The following is a 17590-nucleotide window of genomic DNA, read 5'->3' on the forward strand; positions in this document are numbered from 1 at the left end:
TGTTTTCATCTAACTCACGAAAACACGTTATTTGATGAATATCATTATCGTGAAAGAAGGGAGAGTGAGGGGATGACTTGCAAAGGGCCACAGGTTGGAATTTAACTCGTGGCTGCTGTGGTGAGGATATAGGCTTTGTGTACATGAGGCGCCTGCTTTACCACTGAGCTACTGTTTACAGATTTGGCAGCTGTTACATCTGGAATCCATTTTTTATATGCAGTAGAATGTATGTTTAGTTTGTGCTACTGTTAAAATGGCTGCCATAAGCTGTGTCTGTGCTGTGTTTGGTCCATGAGGTACACATGCATATACTCTATCCAGAACTTTCTCTTCTCAGGACATACCATAAAATAATTCCAGCAAGTGATTTTGGACTCTAATTCTGGCAGGTATGATGTTGATCCGCAGTGACAGCGGTCAGCTGATGCTGGTATCCCAGCATGCATTGGCACAGGCTCAGCGGGGACCAAGAGGCGTCAGTGGTCAAGCACCTAGAACAGTTGTTCCACAGGTATTTGTGTGCTGCTGCTTTGATTTAATTTCATACTCAAGTGGACAAATGTAGTGACAGTCCTGTGACCTAACTAGCTTTTACATCTATCTATCTATAATGCAGGTATCTGCAGCAGCTGCCAATAAAAGTCATGACAAGGTGACAGTGATCAGGATGGCACCCCCTCCTAGTTTCCAACCAGCACCAGTCCAGAACCAGAAGACAGCTGTGGTAAAGGTACAAAAGCTGGTTTACTCTACAGTAACTGACAGCAGTCTCCAGTAGCCTCACAGTCTCAGCAAGTCTTCTTTGCATAACTCAGCAGAGGCTGTCACCAGTACATACATGCCTGTTACATTAGTTAGTCAGTTTGATCTTCTGCTGATTTTAGTTTTGTAGTGACAGATTGCGTTGTGCTGTGCAGGTGATTGGGGTGGCTCCCAAACCAGCTGTAATCCAGACCGCCAGCGCTGTGTCTGAACGGGGGAGCCAGCCTCGCGTTCAGCCGGTTGGCACAGAAAACAAAAAGGAACCACCTTCCACATTCACTCAGGTGAGTCTAACCAGTCCCAGCTCTGTACTGCATCCTCGCTTTACATTTCACCTGGCTAAGGCCAGATTCACACTGGACGCAAAAGCAGTGCATGATGGCAGCCTCGCTTGAACTGCAGTGTGTTTCTCACTTGTGGCTTCCACACTGGCAGCATTGTGGCTGTGATGTGTCTGCTTCTGCTGACAACCGCACGCTGAAAAAATTGGCGAGCCACCATTTCTTTCGATGTGCCAAAGCTGAGACGTGTCTGACAAGCGCTGCCCACACAGACAAAGTGGATGCTCTAACTGGTTAACATGGGCGCCGAAAAAAAACCCCTACAGGTTCAGCAACGCTCATGCACTGGTTCTGTGTACAGTGTGAATCCAGTGTAAGAAAACACAAGGGACGCACAATAACATCAGCACGTCATCAGTATCGGCAAATATTGGCTTTAAAATGAAATATAGGAATCTGCCAACAAACTGATTTCTGCTGATATGACAAACTAATTTCTTTTTTTATTCACAGTGTACAAGTACAAAACATCAACCCTAAGTTGTATTTGTAATATTTTTCTTATTTTGCACAATTAATTAATATTACATACACTGAAAGCAATGTATTTTTGTCTCCATCTGTATGCATATAACATGATGTTGATTCCACAACAGAGGAGACTTTATTTTATCTGTGTGTCTGTCCCTCTCACTGTCTGTCTATCTGTCTATCTGTCTGTGTATATATATATATATTGTTGTTATCATTATTGCTGTACATCTCTCCCCCTCTCTCTTCCTCTGTCTTCCCCCCTCTCTTTCTCTTCTGTCTTTCCTATATATCATTTTGTCATCTACTGTAATTTAATTGTTCTTATGACATCTATTAAACATTTTTCCATCCTGGAAGAGGGATCCTCTGTTGCTACCATTATTTTCCCATTGTAGGTTTTTTTTTTTGTTTTTTTGGTTGCTCTTGACAACTTTTAAAATTTTGTCTTAGCTTAGAGAAAATAAGAAAACATTGATGAATTAAATAACCAGTGGTTACTAACAAAATTGTGAATTTGTTGTGAACAAATTGTGGACATGAACAAAATGGAAGATAAATGTTGTATATTGTCTCTTGCATGAGGCCCAGGGTGTAAATATTTTTCTGTGGATTTATTTTTGATCTGAGCTCTCTACTGCGGAGAAAAGTTTCCTCTGGGACATTTTCTGTTTGACATGATGTCAGGACCTTATAGCATTACATTATTTTTCTGCTGATGCATCAGCAGTTTACTGTGGCCAGTGACTACTGTTTAATCAAGAAGTCAGTCATTGGAACATGTACCAATTTTTAAAAATTGTATGCCTAAATAGAATTTTGGTAATCATTGATCCTTTTTTATTTTTTTTAAGTTGACATAAAACAGTTTACAGTGATGCAAAAAAATCAGATCTCTTCCTAAGCCCTGATGTATCAGTTAAGAACCAGCACAACAAGCAGGACAGGAACAGTGTGTCACAAACTGACCATACTGATCAGAATGGTTGGTGACTTTCATTTAATTGTATGCACAGTGAAAATAATAAAAACAGTTGATCACAGACGAGAATGGATGATGCCTTACATTTCATCCATAGGCGACCCTGGGAAGTGTCAAAAAGTGCAAGAACTTCCTGGTGACTCTGATCAAGCTGGCCTCCAGTGACTCCAGGTCTGCCAACATGGCCAACAACGTCAGAGAACTAGTCAGGAGTCTGCTGGTATGTCTCTGCTTGTCATCATCACAGGAGCTGGCTTACTTAGAGTAGTAGAAAAATGAATTCTTCTCATGTCTAAAAAGGGGCTGCATGATACATCCTTTCTGCATGGACATTGTGATGTGCACATACACACTAGTCAGACTGCAGGATGTGCAAAGGCAAGTTCAATCAAACACATGATACTACAGGACTAATATTACCGGCCAAGCCTTCTCCTGTAAGACAGGTTATGTGTGTATGTGATGTATTCTTGGAGAATTTGTGTGTGTGTGTTTGGTTAGCGCATGCTTTTCCAAAGCTACACAGCTCTATAAGTTAAGGTTAAGGTAAAATGTCTGTAAAAAGGTCTGTGTGTTAAACTACCTAATTTCCTCATCCCTGTCATCTTTTCACCTTATAATATTTAAACTATTATTTTTATGCAGATACAAACTCATACCGATAATTCTAGAATGACTATTTCCAAATAGTGCTATTCAAGTCATTTGCTGAAAATTCCTCTATTTTTTTCTGTCACTATATATCGCAAAACAATCATGCAACGTTTTTTCCCAATATTATGCAGTCCTAGTCTAAAATCTATTAAACATTGTCAGTTCACAGATTGAAAAGTATTACAGTGTAGGTTTGGGCATTATCTATTGTTGTCTATTGCAGTGGGATATATGGTTTATGATGGTATTAGTGTGCAACGCTAACAACCCCTGCTCTGCACCATGGACCAGTGAGTTCACAGAGAAAGACAACCATCCACCTTGTATAATGTTTCTCTTTCGCAGAAACTAAGACTTCTACTTCATGGAACTTGTTTTTTTTTTTTTTAGCACCTATGGTAACAGGTAAGAGTGGCCACACTGACGGCATGAGCAGAGCTGTTGTTGCGGCTATGCGGCTGCTGCTCAGCTGCGGCACATGTAGAGAAATGGACTCTCACCATTTTTTCCACAGGACATGCAGGATTTTCAGCAAAAATAGACAATGAACATGGAGCTTCAATGGTCATACTGACTTTATAGCTCTGTTCATCACAGTTTCAATGTCTTTATCTGTCACACCCATGAGGAAATACAAGTGCATCTGATTTACCTAACCTTTCCTGTTTTTGTTTCAAAATAAAATCCCTCTGACAATGTTTCTGTCAACAGAATCCCTTTAGTTGTTGAAACATTTGCAGCACTGTGCTGTACTGACAATTCAGTAGCTGCACGGCCTCACAAATGAATGGAATATATGCTTTTAATTGTGGAAATTCAGTAGTTATAACAGCAGGCAGCTGTGCTGCAGAGCTACAACAACAAACACTGTCAGTGTGAACATACACTTTTCACACATGCAGTGAGGCCCGTGCGTAACACCCAGGGCCTGTGATGCACACTACATGCAAAACATCCTCATTACAGCCTCTCCAGGGGAAAGTTAATAGAAATATGAGGGTCTGTATACCGTTATACCATGATACCGCCCCTGCCTATTACAGTGTCTTAAATCTTAAAATCATCTTATTGTTTTGAACCTGTATTGATAAATCAGTCCTCTGCTTGTGTGCTGGGTTAGAGGAGAAGTGCTAGTGCTGTTGTCAACTGAATTTGTTAAGACTGAAAATCTAATTAATTAGAAATAAAAGAAGCAGCTTACTAAAAAACTAATAAGTAGACCATGAGTAAATTATATTTGGACTGATCCCAGCTCTTCTCATACGGCCTGTTTGTAGTTGCATAATGATCAATGGGTATTTTCAGTGTTAACTTACCATCTTTTTTAAAAAATATTAGAACATAGTGTTCCAAATGACAGTTAATGCATTCAGAACCCAGTCTTTGTCCTTTTTGTTCTCCAGGAAGGGAAGCTAGAAGCAGAGGAGTTCACAGAGCAGCTCTATCAGGAGTTGAAGTCAACTCCACAGCCCTGCTTGGTGCCTTTTCTCAAGGTGACAACACACTTAATCCACACACATTATCCTTACCTTCTCTGGTGACTGCACTTCCTGGAAAGTCTGACAATGTCAGTTCTGTAAGTTGAACCGCAAATTTGTAGACTTTTAAGTAAAGATGTCTCTGGGACTGATTTGGATAATTTTTAAATGGATCATTATTGGCTAAAATTAAGCAGATTAAATCCTGATCCTTTTTGCTGAATTGTTGTGTGTTTAGTCCAGCTCAGCCTGCTGGTGTTGCAGTCAGCTGCCCTCTTTAATGACTGCCAGGCTGGAAGCATTTCACTGCACAAGAGTGAAAATTAGTTTCTGCATGTGAAAAATTATTTTGTTGATTGACTGCTCTGACACCCTGGTTAGAAAATACAGTGTTTCCTCTGTATATATTTACCTGCGGCGCTGGTGATTAATCACAATAATATTGAAATTCTGCAATCAGTTGCTATTTATTATCATTTTACAGCCCAAGTTATCACTCTAAAACCTCTTGAACTTATTGGATACAATTGTTATGTAGATAACATGTTTCTTTGTTCTACTTGTTAACAGTCATCTTTTTTTTTTCACAATACTGATTGATGCACTGGATGTGAAATATTACATCTCCCCCACATCAAGGCGTGATGGTGACAGCATTTAGGGGATGGGAAGTATTTCATTTACCATTATTTGTCATCTACAACTGTACAAATCCGTGTCTTAAGCCATTTTCATTTTAGCAGATCCTCTATGTATCTTTTAGTGACGCAAAATAAAACTCCCTCTCCCTTAGTCACTACTTAAGCAAAGAGCTATGTACAAAACATTCACTTAGCAGCTTGACATTTTTAGCTGGCTCTGATACTCACTTTCACCTTTTAAAATGACTGATATAGTTGGCGGCAGTTCATATCAATTCAATTCAATTTGATTTTATTTATAAAGCCCACTATCACAAAACACAGTGTTCCTCAGAGCGCTTTACAGCATACAACATCCCTCTGTCCTTAGACTCAAACATCACCTAAGGAAAAACTTACCCCAAAAACCCCTGTAACGGGGGAAACAAACGGAAGAAACCTCAGGAAGAGCGGCTGAGGAGGGATCCCTCTTCCAGGACGGACAGACGTGCAATAGATGTCGTAAATAACAATTAAATTGCAAATGATGAAAAAGAAAGATAAAAGAGAGAGGGGGAGAGATGCACAGCAATAATGTTAACAATAGCATGTGATATTACAATAGTGATAGGTGTAAAATTACTAAACCATCAGCTGTCACTTATTGATATTAAAGAAGTATTTCACTGCTGGCAAGATTGTCTTTTCATAAAACTGCTCTTTCTGGACACTCTGGAGCCAACTTCAAACATTTCAAGAGGGGATGATAAAAAGTCACAATAGAATTTATTCACCATGAGATACTGAGGGACATCTGTCTCCAGGAAGAAGCTAAAGCTGATATGAACGAGCTCTCGAGTGATTTCTCACAAAAAAAAATGGGCGGCAATGATGGCAAACAAACAGAGAAAGATGGAAAAGTCACTCTGCGATGTTTCTGATAATACTGCAGCGTTACACAAGAAACACAGAAATGCACAGATCTCGAAAACAGAGGCCGCAGACACAACCTACATATTTTTTGAGCCGCAGAGGGCATTGAAGCAGGGAGCCCGAGTTTCATTGCAGATGAGATTTCTTTCGGAAGTGCTCGGTGATGAAAACTTCACTCACTGGTCATGATAGACCAGCTACGCAGGAGTCTGGCCCAAAGTCACAGAGAGGGGAGCCATGATGGGGGGAGCTCTCAAGCCATGATGTCGGAACAAGGGCGGCTTGCTCTAACAAAGGCTGTACACATCTTTCCGGACATGAGCCCAGAGGTCAACTGCAAGCTTCATTTAACCAGGTGAAGGCCAAGCTGCGGAGTGCTGGAATCCCCTACTGGACGTTTAATCCTGCGAGGGTGACGATAACTGTGGACTGACGGCTCCAGGCACTTATTCAACAAGCAACAAGATACTGAGAGATTCATAAAACCACCATCCTGGCCACACCTGATGACAAGTAACAAGTTAACATGTAACCGTAAGTCACTTCCTAAACAGTTTTCCATGAAATCACTCTTTACTGTAGGAATGAGTGTAGACCACCTCAGAGAACTGTATCCCCTGGCTGGGATGTGACCTACAGATGAAACTGATTGACAGGACTGATGTGAGTCAGGTTGGTTCACTTTATTCACGTTTATTTGTTTTGTCCTTATGTAAAATATAACTGAAGAACTAACCTGTGTTTCTGACAGCATATGTAAAAACATTAGTTTACACACCTTTTTAATTATTTCTGCACATATGCAAAAATGATAATGGCGGGTTTTTAAATTTTGAACTTCAGGATACTTTAAGGACTTTTTCTTTTAACATTTTCTCTTCTTGTAATAAGCCATGTATCTTTCTCATTATTACAAGGTCAGACAAAAATGAGGACTGCTATGTTTAATGGGGCTGGTCTAGAAACATCAGATAAAGTCATAAACATTGGAATTTAGTGGTAAGTCAAGCGTCTATTTGCCTCTCAGAGTTATGGTGGATAACAAAGATTTTTGTGAAGTGTTTTTTCTTTTCTTTCTACAGATGTGTATATTGTTTGGGGAAAGGTAGAGAGGGGTTGGTTTTAGTTCTGAGGGGGTAGTTCTTTTTTTAATTCTTTGTTTAGTATACATATATATATGAGAATCACTGCACTTTTGACTTGACTATCTCAACAGTGTTACAATGGCTAATTAGGATAACTCCTAGGACAATGCAACAAAATCTGATTCAGTTTATGTCATGGAATTGTAAAGGACTGAATGGAGCCGTAAAGTGAGGCAATGTCTTATCTCGAAAGAAAGAACAGATATTGCATTCTTACAAGAAACGAATTTGAGAGCCCAGTATCACAATAGACTGTTTTGGAAATGGATGGGGCACATATTTCATGAAAGCAGAAGCACAGCAATATTAACTAAAAAACAATACCTTGCATAGTTTCTAAAGTTATTTCAGACCTGAGGGTAGGATACATTGTAATGACAGGGAAACTTCAGAATAAGCTATTACATTAGCTAATTATCTATGCTCCCATTGTTGATGATGAGCAATTTCTATCATCTTTTCTCACTGCATTACCGAATATGGACTCCCATCAACTAATAATAGGTGGAGACTTTAACTTGGTGCTTGATCCAAACCTTTATAGGTCATCTAATAGACATGCAGCTCTATCCAAATCAGCAAAAAATATTTAATTTCTTGAAACATATAGAATAGTAGATCCATGGAGAACCTTGTTTCCCAGCACACGACAGTATTCTCATTTCTCACTAGTTCATCACTCTTATCTAATCAACTTTTCTTAGTAAATTTCTTTCCATCAATAAAACATTTGAATATGGAACAATAGTATTGTCTGACCACAGCCCACTAACTCTTCAATTGGCCCTTGGACAAAGGTATACTTTAAGGACATTGCGATTTGATAACTTAACTAAGGGACAAAAAAGTTGAAGAGTTAAAAAGCCACAGAAATCTGTATTTATCAGCGATACTGCAGATATGACAAGATCTTCACTATGGGAGGCACTTAAGGCCCATGCCCCGAGGGCAGATACTTTCCTCATAGTAACTTAGTTAATAAGCAATAGAAAGAGAAACTCAACTTATGGATGACTAGCGTGCTAGACCAACAGTACTTGGCATCCCCTTCACCAGACTTACATAAAAGAAAACTGTCTCTTGAAACCGAACTTAGTCTATTATATACAGCTCTAACTTAAGCAAAATATATATATATATATATATTTTTTATTTTTTTTTGGAAGATTTTTTGTTGTTGCGTTTTTGCCTTTACTGAGACAGGACAGCTTAAGTGTGAAAGGAGGAGAGAGAGAGGGGATAACGCAGCAAAGGGCCGAGGCCAGAACCGAACCCACTGTAGTAAGGGCATAGCTTCTATACATGGGGTGTCCGCTCTACCAACTGAGCCACTGGGTGCCCCAAAACATAAATATTTTTAACAAGGTGAAAAAGTTGGCAAGGTCTTAGCACACCATGAGAAATCCATCATTGCTAGATTTTTTTTTTTTTTTTAAGAACTGGATATTTCAGCGATCAGGAATGAGAATAAAGAACTGTTAGGAAATACCCATAACCAAAGCAGAAATAGAACAAGCATACAAAATATGCAGAATTCCAAAGCCCCAGGCCCAGACAGCTACACTTCTGAGTTCTATAAGGCTTTCAGTTGTCAGATATCACTACTTCTACTAGATATGTTTAATGAAGCACAAGGCTAAAAGCTGTCTCCCACAAACCTTTTATAAAGCAAGCATCTCCCTCATCTATAAGACAGATAGTATCCATGTTCATACAGACCAGTGAGCTTACTTCATGTTGATAATAGAATATTAGCTAAAATTCCAATGTGCTTGGGGAACATTCTTCCAGCAGTAATATTTCAAAGCCAGACAGGATTCATCAAAGATAGGCTTCTGTTTTCTAACAGTCAGAGATTGCTGAGTAATTGTCACATGCAGCATGTTAACACTCAGCACCCTGAGATACTTATCTTTTAAATTTATTTCCTTTATCAAATTATTATATGCCCAACCTCTGGCCTCAGTACATGCTAGTTATCACCACTGCTGTTTGCACTTGCATCTCCAGCCATTTCTATGCATAAAGCAAAAGACTACATAGGAATTAAAAAGAGAGGGACTATATGTAGAAGATTTATTATTATATATCTCAAACCCCTTGAAATCAGTGCCAGTTATAATGTCAGTTTTGAAGAGATTCGGAGTAGTATAAGGATATAAGTGTAACCTCTCTAAAAGTACAATATTTCCAATCAGTCTGAAAGTGCAACAGTGCAGTGATACTTTTAACTTCTTATCATTTGCAGTTTCAAAACATTTTAAATACTTTGGGATGAATATCACTCAAAAGTTGTCTTATTTTAACAACACTTTTCAAAGTTATACAGTAGAACAGTACAGAATTTTGATGGGCAAACCTACCTATTTCATTAGCAGGACGAATTAATATTCTAAAAATGAATATTTTGCAGAAATTTCTATTTCTATTTTGTTGCATTCCTATTCCCATTATGAGGCTTTTTATAAGAAAATGCAGTCTGCAATATCTCAGTTTATTTGGAAAAAGAATTAAGAACACCTTCTTATAAAGACCCGGGACACTGGAAGGCATGGGATTGCTTTGCTTTCGGCTTTATTACTGGTCTTGCAGTATTTGTTCCATGTCATTTTAGTTTCATACCCAATGGTGGAGTGGTCAAGTATGTAAAATCAAAGTTGCTTCCCTTCTTCACTACCAGCAATGATCTACTCGGCTCTATGCACTCCTAAACTAAAGGTTAACTAATCCAGTTGTCTCACATTCAATTAAAATGTAGTCCCTGATAAAGACACACTTTGGCTGGCGGAAATGTTCAGTATTAGCTATGCTGATTGAAAGACAATCATATTTTACTCCATCACTCTGACGGCATTTCATCAGTGCTACCTCAAAGGTGTACATTCCTTACAAGACTTATTATGTTCTCCACATTCCAGTAACAACAATAAAAAAATTATATGCCTAGCACTTTTTTTTTTTTTTTTTAGATTTTTGCAAGTTCTGAGCTTTGTTAAAAGAACATTTCCATCCTTTCCCAATGAGCCACCTGACTCCACAATGGATACACTATTTTTATCCGACCCTTAAAGGAGCTATATCTAAAATCCATAACAAACTTAGGCAAATAAAACATCACAGTCACTCTGGACCATCTAAGAGAGGGCTGGCAGGAGGACCTAGGAGTGGAAATCAGGGAAGAACAGGATTTCCAAGATGTTTCCCACAGTAAACCTATCTTGTAATCAGTGTTGACAGGCACCAGCTTCAGTAGGACATGAGCTGCAAAAGGATTGCTTGTTATTAGTTATTATTAGTTCTACAGATGAGATTTGAACTAGACCGCATTCTAGCATTGTTTGTAGTCAGAGCAGCTACGATGGAGCTAACAAGTAGTCAATACAACATGATAGGCTTTATGACATTGTTGGCACTAAGACTGATTTTATTGAACAGAAAAATCCATAAGCCCACATAATTTTATTGAAAAATGTGATGAAATGCCTAGATTTAGAAAAAAAAATCAATTGAGAGGAAATGTAAATGTGTTGTACCTGACTTCATAACCAATTTTAAGAAGATAAACCCATGACTCATTATTGATAACACTGTGGTACCTACAGTGACGTCTCCTTTTATTTTATTTTTATTTTTCCTTTTGTTTTTATTCTAAATTCATTTCACTTTTTTATTCATTTATTTACTTTTGCTTTTACTATGTGTGTATATATGTATGTGCACTTGCTCTTTGCACTTAATGTACAGGTGAATTTGCTCAGAAAGAGATTCTGTATATGTATTTTGAATCTCCCCTAATAAACAGAAGTAGTAGTAAGTGTCGGTGACGTAGAAAGATGCAAATACTTTTTTAATCCGCGCTACATGGTCAGAAGAAACAGAAAAATTTGGCTTTTGCTCAAGAGATTGAAATCCTACAACAACCAGGGTGTACAGCGTCTCACCAGAGCAATACATGCTCCTGCTGGTAGGTGACTTAATGCAAACTCGTGCTATTGACACAAAGGTGGCCGGCTAGTAACAAATAATCTTGTTTTCCAGTTAAAGCAAAAGACATGTTTCAGAAAAATTTGAGGTGAGAAATAGACAACTCAGTTTCAGAATCTTTGTTCATATTTGATCAGTGCTGCTTTGTTTCACTATTTGATTTCCATTTTTTCAGCCTCTTGTCACTGCAGGAAGCAGTATGACACCCATTTTTTATTTACAAACTCTCGCTATTACAGCTAAACAGGGCAATGACATGTTTCTGAAGAAATCGGCAGTGCTGTACATTATCTTAATTTATTTTTGATCAGCGCTTTTACCATTTGATCTGAGTTTGAGAGAGAGGGGCGAGTTTGTCCCTTGATGCACTTCTCTACTCTTTTTGTCTGCGGTGGCGACATAGGTGAGTAGCAATAAAATGCAGAACTACAGCCTGTAGTTTGGTTAACAGCCTGAGAGCCAGAAAAAGGTCATCCAGCTAAGACTGCTAGGAAGAGAGCAGGGAGATCTGGGTGCTGGTTAGATGGAGGAAAGTTTACCATATTTCATCTAGACACACTATCCACACTGTTATGATACAAAACTGTTTGAAATCGGTGAAGTATCCCTTTGATTTCAAGACTAGGTTTATAATAGGCCAAGCTGAAATCAGGCTGTAGTCAGGTTTATCTGCTCTCGGCAGAGCGTCTCTGCTAAAGATTGTTTCTGAGGTAAAAGAAGTTGGTGTTGAATCAGGACCTTGAGTATTTGGATCAAGTCGCTTATGGAAAATAAGGTGGGCAGAAATCAGAAGGCTCCTCCTGTTATTTTACTGTGCCAGATCCATATTCAATCAGCATCAGAGGCCTTGGATTGGATATTTAGTCAGTGCATCTCTGTGTTGTATTCTTTGACCAAAGCAAATTAATCATACGTCGTCATCGTCTTTTTGTCATGGCTACCAGAAAAGTCTCCCTGCAGTGCGTCGGCTGACTGCAGACTCCCAGTTATTCATCCAACAGGCCTCAGCTTCTACCTGCAATTCCAACACTCTTGTTTCCTCTGTGAAGCAGTCCAGCACAGACACAGGACAAAATCTCAACACCGGCCAGCAGGTAAACAAATGTTGTCTTCTTATCTAATGTGGTGTGTAAGTGTTATTTTGGGGTTGGTTGTTTGAATTGGAGAAACCTGTTTTCTACAGGTTGACTTTTCCTGAAGAATGCAGATTTTGTGCCATGCATATGAAGGACAACATCTTTAGACAGAGAAAGTAACAGTGGAGCAACTGGATGAAAGGAGAAATCGCAGCGTATCTCAAGGCAGTGTGTATTGCATCATAAGAGAAAAAAAAGGGAGTAGGGTTTGGTATTTGTTTTTTTCCAGCACAAATTGACAGCCAACATTTTTGTTATTGCAAAGGCAAATTCTAACTTAAAATTGAACATTAAGTACATCTTAACAATTTTTTTAACAGAATACAAAACACTTAACAAAGAAACGCTATTAAAAAGTTAAAGATGTTGACCGTTGGTATGGAATACCAAAGGTCAAGGTCACACTGACCTTGCATTCATCTCATTCATGTGAAAGCAATAATTTCTTCAAAGCTGGCAAAGTTTCAAGTGGACTCAAGGTTGAACTGATTAGATTTCAGTGGTCAAAGGTCAAGTTCACAGTGACCTTGCACTTGTCTCATTCTCGTGAATGCAGTATCTCAAGTTGGCCTTGAGGGAGTTTGCTCAAATCTGGCACAAACGTCCACTTGGTCTCAAGAATGCACTAATGGGTCAAGGTCACACTGACCTTGCATTCATCTCATTCATGTGAAAGCAATAATTTCTTCAAAGCTGGCAAAGTTTCAAGTGGACTCAAGGTTGAACTGATTAGATTTCAGTGGTCAAAGGTCAAGTTCACAGTGACCTTGCACTTGTCTCATTCTCGTGAATGCAGTATCTCAAGTTGGCCTTGAGGGAGTTTGCTCAAATCTGGCACAAACGTCCACTTGGTCTCAAGAATGCACTAATGATGTAGGGCGCCAGGTAGCTCACTGGGTAAAGCGGGCGCCCCATGTACAAAGGCAGTGTTCTTGCTGCAGCGGTCATGGGTTTGTTTCCAGGTCGTAGCCCTTTGCTGCATGTTATCTCCTCTCTCGCACCCTTTCCCACTTAAATTCTGTCTTGTCAAAGAAAGGCATTAACGCCAAAGAATAAATTAATATCAGAATCTGGTGGTCAAAGGTCAAGGTCACAGTGACTGCTCACTAGCTTTGGGCTAACCTTCTTCTCTTTAATCAGCAGATGGTAAGCAAGAGGCCTGCAAAGCTAGAACTCTTTGCAAATGACTGATCACCCATTCTTTCAACACTTGACATTACTGCTGCACAGTTGCAGATACAGGACTTTAAAAATGAGGAGCTCAGTCCAGCAGGAGTTCTGTCTCTTTTACAACAGCAGCTCTGAACACTCTGCCCTGTTAACACTTCTGTGAGAATGGATGAATGCATGCATGTAGGGTTTTGTGTACTGTCTCTATCTGTATGTTTCTGTGTTGTACTTTTTGTCACAAAAGTCTTCCTCTGGGACAATAAATCTTAATGATTGCCCTTAAAATGCAGGTTATCCAGCAACCTCGAGGAGTGACTCTGAGACCCGGGTCGACGACATTCACCCGGTCCAGAAATTACAGCTCTAGGAGCAGCAGACCTACCCCGAAACACACAGTGGTCCAGTCAGGAAAACACCTCACAGGTAAGAGTTAACCCCTTGAAAATGGCTTGATTTCTTTAAAAAAAAATTACTAAAAGAAATTAGTAAAAGGTTACAAGAAAATTTCTGGAAAGTAAGTTTTTTTAAAAAAGAAAGAAGTAGGACTCCGCCAGGGCTGCCCTTTGTCACCGATTCTGTTCATAATTTTTATTGACAGAATTTCTATGCGCAGCCAGGGTGTTGAGGGGGTCTGGTTTGGTGACCTCAGGATTGAGTCCCTGCTTTTTGCAGATGATGTGGTCATCAAAATTGAAATCCTGTGAACGTGCCTGAAGCATGCTACAGTCTGCTGTTTGTTAACGTAACAGCTTAATGTTGTTTTTTTTCTGAGTTTTCCATACTCCATGCTTAGTGGACTTTTGATGGGGTTCTAGTTATTAAACTGACCAGAGTTGGAAGAAGTTTAGTAAAGTATTGTGTGCTGGTGAGCCAGTCTTGTTTGTAAGTGCTTGAATTTAGTGCTCTGTGATGCTCACGTTCATCACTGAGTGTTGGCATACTCAGTATTCACAACATTCTTCACGTTTGTCATGCAAAGCTAATTATTTTATTAAGTTACTCAATCCAAAATGCATCCAAAAACTTCCCCTTTATAAAGAATTCAACTGCAAAACAAAATCAACTTCTGTGTGCACAGTACACCATCTGGCTGCTGCAATGTGCCCTCACTGTTGATTTCTTCACAATATGGCAAGCAGGAACCCAGGACCTCTCTTCAGGACCATAACCCTCCCAGTCCACAAGGTACTGGAGACCTCTACCCCGTCAATGAGAGAGAATCAGGTGATGCACAGCATACACTGGACCGCCATGGACCATTTCTGGAGGGGGAGGTGGTGGTGCCTCAGGGACCAAGGGACTGTGGTGGACTGGCTTAATCTTGGACACATGGAAGGTTGGGTGAACTGGACCACCATTGGATTGGTGACTTTCTGGATAGTGAAAGGCCTGATGAACTTAAGTGCCATCTTTTTGGATTCCACTCGGAGAGGTAAGTCTCAGATGGAGAGTTGGTGAGGAAGGGGCCACAAGTCTCTCAATCACCATCGTAACACTCTGGGGTTCCCACCCGTGGCTCAGGAGCATCTCTGGGCAGACACGAGGCTGGTACAGGTGCAGGAGCAGGAGCCAATGCTTCAAAAGAGGGGGCAAATCCAGCGAATGGAGAGAGCTGGGAAAGTTGGGCTGCTAGCTGTTGCATCTGTCCGGCTAACGCCGTTAGTGCTCGTCCCTGAGCCTCAGCAGCCTGTCTGGCTTCAGCAGCAGACTGTCTGGCTTCATCAGCATACGCAGTCATCATGGCCTCATGTTGCTGCAGGACGCCCTCAATTGACTCGAGGCGACTAAGTGGTGTGCAATTGTGTACTGGGTCCATAGCTGGCCAGATTGTGCTGTAACAGGTGTGGAGTGAACCCAATTGCAGCACAACTGAACCAGGCTTGTTGAATTAACAGTCTTTATTCAGCAGGTTAATGCAGGAAAACAGCTAACCACAAGATGCATCAGAGTAGAGCAGGCGGGTATGGCAGGATTCCGTACGCAGGCCCCCGTGTGGCAGGTTACCACGAGACCAACGGGGCAGGCAGGGAATGTGTGGGACTCATGAGCAGCTAATTGTCTAAAAGTTCACAAAAGACTCAACGAGTGTGGTGCAGGGGAAATAGCACAAACTCACTGCAGATTGAAGTTTTCCTGGAAAGTGGTTCAGATGAGGGCTGGGAGTGGATCTGGACCTTGAGATGGAGTTGGCGAGGCTGACGGCACCAGAGGAGAGGAGCTGGCAAGGTGAAGCTGACACAATGGGTCTTTGGGCTGAGCAGGAACGGACTGAGTCCCAACCAGCCACAGACAGACAAGGAACAGAAAGAAGGCAGGCAAAACTCGTAGTTGGGGACAGAAGGCTGGTGGATTAACCGGGGCTGTGACGTGAAGCAAAGGTCAGAGGTGAGTCGGGTCGATACCAGGTAAGCAGTCCGGGAACAAATGCTGGAGAGTCAGGCATGAGAGCGAAGACAATCTGGCAAAGAGTGTTCTGCAAAGAGTTCCTCGACATCTGACATCTCCCCCATAGAACGGACCTCAACATCCTGGACAGGTGGGGGCAAGATGCGGGTCCCTTGACAAGCAGACTCATTGGCTGGCTGGTTGGGGTGTTGCCGATGAAAGTTGGCCACGAGATTGGGGTCCACAATATGGCGAGCAGGAACCCAGGACCTCTCTTCAGGACCGTAACCCTCCCAGTCCACAAGGTACTGGAGACCTCTACCCCGCCAACGAGAGAGAATCAAATGTATGAAAATCAATTTTTGGTAATTTTGAATGAAATCAACATTATAGAAGATAAAAATTGCAATTCTCATGGGATTTACTCTCCTTTTTCCCATTCTTCGTGAAAATCACTTTGAGATGTAGTTTTCACCTGCTATTAACATGCAATCTGTATCCAGATATCTGACTCAAGAAGAACACGTCAGTGTACTGTAGGTATGAATGCACAAAGAATACATTGCAATTGCAGCACTATAAGATCAGTCTGTCTCCATGAAATCAACCTGCTAAGTTGAAGAGAACTGCAATTCAATGCCAATGTAGGCAGAATAGCAATATCAAGACTGCTTATTAACACAGTTTGTTCTACAGACTGAACTCCATCCACAGTGTCAAACACACACTCTGCTAAACGAAATGCCACTCTCCCAGTAACTTAATATGTTTTTCTTTGTGAAGGTACTTTTTCAATAAAGCAGCCTTTTAGTCAGGATCCACCTCATTCCACCAAATGTACATTCAAGGACAGTTCAGGATCGTACAGGTAATACATACAGCAGATATCTTTAGACTCTTATTTAAGTTCAAAGTTGGCTGACCTGCGCAAATCAGAGGTTTGTGTGTGTGTGTGTGTTTGTGTGTGTGTGTGTGTTTCCCAGAGAAGATGATGACATTAATGATGTCGCCTCTATGGCTGGAGTCAACCTAAGGGAGGAGAATGCACAGATCTTGACCACCGTGGTTGGCTCTGTGGTGCAGTCCTGCCATGATCAGCTGTTCCTCTCACCTAACCCAGTGCTCAGCCGAATCCTAAACACAGGTACAAGAGCCAGACTGAGGCACAGCTCGGCCAACATGACTACACTCAACATTTCATTTTACATTTTGACCATGAAGCACTCATTACATCAGTTAGACTGCAGGGGATTCTTTCATACCAGTATTGTAACGTTACACACCCAGGTGCACTCTATCTGTCTGTCTGCCTGCCTGTCTTGTTATCTATCTATTGCTCTATCACTCTATTGCTCTATTGCTCTGCCTATCTACTATAGGGATTACTTTTGTAAAAAGATGTGCAAATGCTACATTTAAAAGATGCCCCTGCATTTAATGGATTCATTAGCCACAACAAGACAATTAATTATTATTAGAATCTTTTGAAAACGAACCCTTTGAAATCTGAAACAACAGGGCAAAAC

The 17590-nt window shown here is 40.6% G+C and overlaps 1 protein-coding gene across 1 annotated transcript in view; it reads left to right on the forward strand.

The window, feature by feature from the left end:
• The window catches only part of taf4b (TAF4B RNA polymerase II, TATA box binding protein (TBP)-associated factor), a 43900-nt gene that overhangs the window by 3031 nt on the left and 23279 nt on the right, over nucleotides 1-17590 (forward strand). Inside the window, exons 3-12 of the mRNA XM_042484211.1 lie at nucleotides 393-514; nucleotides 620-733; nucleotides 921-1049; nucleotides 2657-2779; nucleotides 4617-4706; nucleotides 12318-12467; nucleotides 13472-13474; nucleotides 13970-14102; nucleotides 16848-16932; nucleotides 17048-17208. Coding sequence (XP_042340145.1) covers nucleotides 393-514; nucleotides 620-733; nucleotides 921-1049; nucleotides 2657-2779; nucleotides 4617-4706; nucleotides 12318-12467; nucleotides 13472-13474; nucleotides 13970-14102; nucleotides 16848-16932; nucleotides 17048-17208 — 1110 coding nt within the window. The remainder of the gene's footprint in view (nucleotides 1-392; nucleotides 515-619; nucleotides 734-920; nucleotides 1050-2656; nucleotides 2780-4616; nucleotides 4707-12317; nucleotides 12468-13471; nucleotides 13475-13969; nucleotides 14103-16847; nucleotides 16933-17047; nucleotides 17209-17590) is intronic.

This window comes from Plectropomus leopardus, chromosome 3 (genome assembly GCF_008729295.1).
Source record: "Plectropomus leopardus isolate mb chromosome 3, YSFRI_Pleo_2.0, whole genome shotgun sequence".
NCBI lineage: Eukaryota > Metazoa > Chordata > Actinopteri > Perciformes > Serranidae > Plectropomus > Plectropomus leopardus.